Source organism: Plectropomus leopardus, unplaced genomic scaffold, assembly GCF_008729295.1.
Source record: "Plectropomus leopardus isolate mb unplaced genomic scaffold, YSFRI_Pleo_2.0 unplaced_scaffold4874, whole genome shotgun sequence".
In the NCBI taxonomy this organism is placed as follows: domain Eukaryota; kingdom Metazoa; phylum Chordata; class Actinopteri; order Perciformes; family Serranidae; genus Plectropomus; species Plectropomus leopardus.
Window position 1 is genome coordinate 1 of NW_024653486.1, and position 4,636 is coordinate 4,636.

The 4,636-nt window shown below is 40.3% G+C and overlaps 1 protein-coding gene across 1 annotated transcript; it reads right to left on the reverse strand.

Moving 5' to 3' along the window:
- Positions 1-6: 6 nt before the first annotated feature.
- Positions 7-2,172, reverse strand: LOC121939461 (olfactomedin-4-like; the record flags this gene model as incomplete). The annotated part of the gene is made up of 5 exons (XM_042482483.1): positions 2,119-2,172; positions 1,841-2,008; positions 1,110-1,322; positions 873-1,014; positions 7-788 (listed from the first exon to the last, which is right to left on the reverse strand). Coding segments are annotated over exons 1-5 (1,359 nt in total), but the record flags the coding sequence as incomplete, so codon positions are not given.
- Positions 2,173-4,636: the final 2,464 nt, after the last annotated feature.

Sequence of the window (4,636 nt, forward strand, 5' to 3'; positions counted from 1 at the left end):
TTTGTTAAACCTCACATTGTAGGACACATAGTAGCCGTTGTTGTACATGTAGAGCTTCTGATCAGACGGATTGTAGTCCAGGTTGGTGTATTTCTCCTGGAATTTGGGGAATTGGATGTTGAGGTGTTTCTCCTGCTTGGTCTTAGTGTCGTACGCATAGTAGATCTCCTCTGTGTTCATATCCACCGATCTGGTGGCATACATGACTCCACAGGCCATGAAAGCGTTGCCGGCCAACTGCTTGAACACACCAGTGTTCCACTCATCCTCAATGCCAAATGATTTCTCATCTATTTTAGCAAGAACAATTTTACCCTTGCTTCCCTCTGAGGCATACATTACCCACAAGCCACTCTCATCAGCTGCAAAGTCCAAGTTCTGATTTTCTGAATAACTGTACGAGAACCTTTGACTGGCAGCTGGGATCACTCTGTAGTCGTATTTGGAGCTGGTCAGATTCAATTTGATCATACCCATGGGTGTGTTGTGCTGGTAATATATGGTGTTACCGTGAACAATGTAGTTGTTTCCATGACCTTCCCACCCTTTTGGTATGTGATGCCGTTTGAATGCGGACCTCAGAATCAGCTTTTCATAGTCAGAGTACAAATAAAAGTCATACACAACAGAACTGCTGTATGCACTATAGAGATACATTGATTCATAGCCTCTAACAGGTTTGGAGTCTTTTCCCCAGCCCCCATACTGGTAACTTGCACTCAAATGAGCATTCAGTTGGACCACCATTGGCTTGCTGATCTCCATGATTCCTGTGTGATTGCAGTTGCCTGGAAAGAAAAGAAAAATGTTCATATTTGAGGGGGTTATCTGATTTTTTAAATAATTATACACAGTCTCCCTAGTTGCCTTACCAATATCTGGCTTGATCAACTCCTGGTCTTTCTGGCACTCCTCCAGCTTCTTCTGCAACTTAGCAAACTCAATGCGGATCACCTCCAGATTGCTCTTGTCATAAGTCTCCAGTTGGTTCACGATGAGGGTCATGTTGCGGATCTAGGAATAAACACATAAATCAGATGTACAGTAATATTCTAACTATAAAGAAAGAGGCATTTTTTTGCAAGTAGGTGAAAAAATTGCTTTGTTACCTCAGTATAAAGGCTGTCAAACATGGGTGAGGTTGAGTTGAGGGAGTCTTTGAGCTGAGACACCAGAACCTCAAACTCTCTGAGCTCAACCCTCAGCAGCTCAAAGTCCAGTTTAATGTAGTTGTCAGGACTGCTCTCCATCATGGCCACTCTCACAGTCAGGTCCAAAAGTTCTTTCAAGTAGACATCCAAATGACCCTCATAGTTCACAATCTGCAAGAATAATTAAGCATGAGCATGATGATGTCTCAGTACAATTTTTTAACCCAGAGGAAAATGTTATTTTTCATAATTGTCTCTTCATTGTCTCAGAGTACTTGGAGATGACTAAAACTGACCTATTTGGAGAAATAAGAAGTTAAAAAATATATATCAGGATGAGTTCTTTTGCTGTGCTCATGGGCTTCTCAGAGGTTTCTCAACTCTGAGATAAGATAAAATACACTGACCGGAGACTTGTTAAAGTTTTGTGCAGTGAGATAGAAAAAAAGAGTATTAAAAGATCTTAAATCAGGATCAGGCTGAGGCAAATGGAAGGCTATTTCTCAGGAGCTGAATTTTAGAAGTATGAGCAAATGGTTAAAATCTCTCATTGATGTTTAACTGAGCTCAGTAATATCAAGGATAAGTAGAAGAGAAGAAGGAGCGCAAACAAAGAAGAGCTCTTATTTTGATTTTTGATTTTTCCTGGGAATGCATCAATGCTGTGGACATGTTTAGTCTTACTGCACCTTGTTCATTTGAATTTCCACCTCCAGGATCAGATCTTTGCTGACTTGCTGCATGTGCTGAACCCGGTTCGCAGGGAAGGTGGTCTCCGGCAGGTACACATGACAAACACACTGACCTGACTCACCCACTGATGCAGTCACATTGCCAGACTCCCAGTCATGCACTGGCTGAAAATTACAAAATTACAGCAAAAACACCAAAACCTCTTATTAAAAAGCTTATTAAAATAAATGACCGAACCACCTATATGTTTTTATGGAAAAGTCGGGTCACTTACAATCCAGGCCAAAGCAGGACTGAGCAGCAGGAGCAGCAGAATTGGAATCATCATGTCTCAGTTTACTTCTGAAGTGTCTCCTTGGTGGACTGATCAGAGGGTTTTTAAAGACACTTCTTATCTCCTCATCTCTCTCATCACAAACACCTTTTCTCCTCCCATAGCTGTTATTTGAGCTGTCTGGAACTCTTAACTGTTCATTCACAACCAGCTTATGACTTATGGCTTTGTCCTTGTTTGCTCATAACTTTTGAGAAATTCACCATGTCCGGTTTGATATGAACATGGGGTGTGGATGAAAAATATGTTGTATCTAGTGTATCCGAGCATCACCTTGTAATGTGTATGACCTGTTTGCTGAATGTTGCGTGCTATGTGGTCAAAAGAGATCTTCACATCCACAGACAGACAGGCTGTATATCCATCCATCCATTTCTATCCATTTTTCATCCACTGATCTGGGCCTGGGTCACTGGGGCAGCAGACTGAGCAAGGTACTACAGACATCTTTCTCCCCAGCAACACCTTCTGGCTCTTCCTAGGGTATGTTAAGGGTGTTCCCAAGCCATACGAGATAAATAATGCCTCCAGCATATTCTGGGCCTCCTACCAATTAGATGTGCCTGAAAACCTCATATGGGAATAACACAGGAGGCATCCTAACTGGCCCGTTTCAGTGCGATGGAGCAGCGACTCTACTTTGCCTTCCTTCTGGATGTCGAAGCTCCTCACCCTATCTCTAAGGCAGAGCCCAGCCGCCCTATGAAGGAAACTCATTTCAGCTGTTTGTATCCATGATCTCATTCTGCCGGTCACTACCCAAAGCGACTACCATAGGTGAGGATCAGATCATAGATGGACCAGTAAATCAAGAGATTTGCCTTCAGGCTCAGCTCCCTCTTAGCAATGACAGTCAAGCGCAATGCCCGCATCACTGCTGATGCCATGCTAAACCAACTCTCCATCTATCACTCCATTTTACCCTCACTCATGAACAAGACGCTGAGATCCAAAGTTTGCAAGCTAAATATTCATGCAACAAGGTGAACAAAGATGAGTTAGCACTAAACTGCTAACTCTGTAAGGACAAAGAGTAGCCACCCACTCCTTACCTGCATCATTTAGATACAGGACAAAGACTGCACTGAAACCACAACTTTTCTCAGCCAGGCTCATTCACAACAGAGGACCACCGGCTAACAAGCAGCACAACAAAGCAGCTCTCCCTTCCATTCATAGACTGGTAAAATGACAACTGCGCAAAGAATTGGGCAGCTTTATACAACATATATCACACACATACTCGTGTAATCAGGCTTTCAACATAGTTACACTCAGAGAGAGAACTCAATAAACACTTCACACGTTGCCACTGTTCTATTGTTCCCCTACCGACCATTTTCTTACAGTCTTCTGGCCAGTCAAGACCAGTGTGGCCTTAAACATTGTGAAATCAGCCAGCTGTTTTGTCTTTGATGTTCACACTCAAATCCTCTCTCTCTCTCTTTCTCTCTCTCTCTTTCCCTCTCTCTCTAGCTCTCTCAAATACACAAACACAAGTTTACACATGAAATGTGTTGCTTTTCTTACTGTAAAGAAGTACCTTTGAAAACAAACTTGCTGTCTGTTTAATATTGCACAAAAGTGAATGAATCACCATTCACTGCTATATAAAGAACTAAAATCCCTCAGTCTTTAGCATTTATATAGTAATTTTGGTTATAGTTTATTCTGTTACTATTGGTTATAGCCTGTTGAGTTTATATTGAATTTGAGTGAATCATCGAAATCAGCTCTGGCAACTTTCATCCTTGGATCCATTTTTTAATTTGATTGTGGATCCTGTTCAACCTATGATTCAATGACAAATATACTCCTATTATAGATTGACGAGTTTATTGTTTGTTTGGTGACCAATTTATGTTCTGGTTAAAGTTATATCAGGACAACTACACTTTTGCATGCTGAAGCCTGTTAATATTTCTCATACCATCTGCCATTTACTCTTTGCATGCTGTAATTGTCGGGGGCTGTCATTAACTACTGTGTTGTTTGCTTACATCTCTGTCCATTTTAAATCTGATGAAGAGAGATTAGTGCGAAAATGTTATTTATATATATATTTTTGCCATATCTACAATTGTATTGATGCCATATAGGATTGAATACACTGGATCTTACTTGTTTTTTATCTATACTTTCATTTAAATTATCTTAAAGTTTAATATTGAGCTGATTTTACACTTTTTTCTTAATGTATGTGTCAGCAATTTTAAAATAATATTATTTTAATGCACAAAAGTTAGGGCAAATCACACAATCTGAATGCTCCAGTTTGATTTTATTCAGAAAAAGACAGTAACAAGTCTATGTATTACAGCACATAGCTTTATAGAGTTACAAAGTCAGTTAAAATACAGATCAATCGTATTAATCACAATACGGCATATCACAAAAAGGAGGGATCATTTTTTGTTAAACCTCACATTGTAGGACACATAGTAGCCGTTGTTGTACA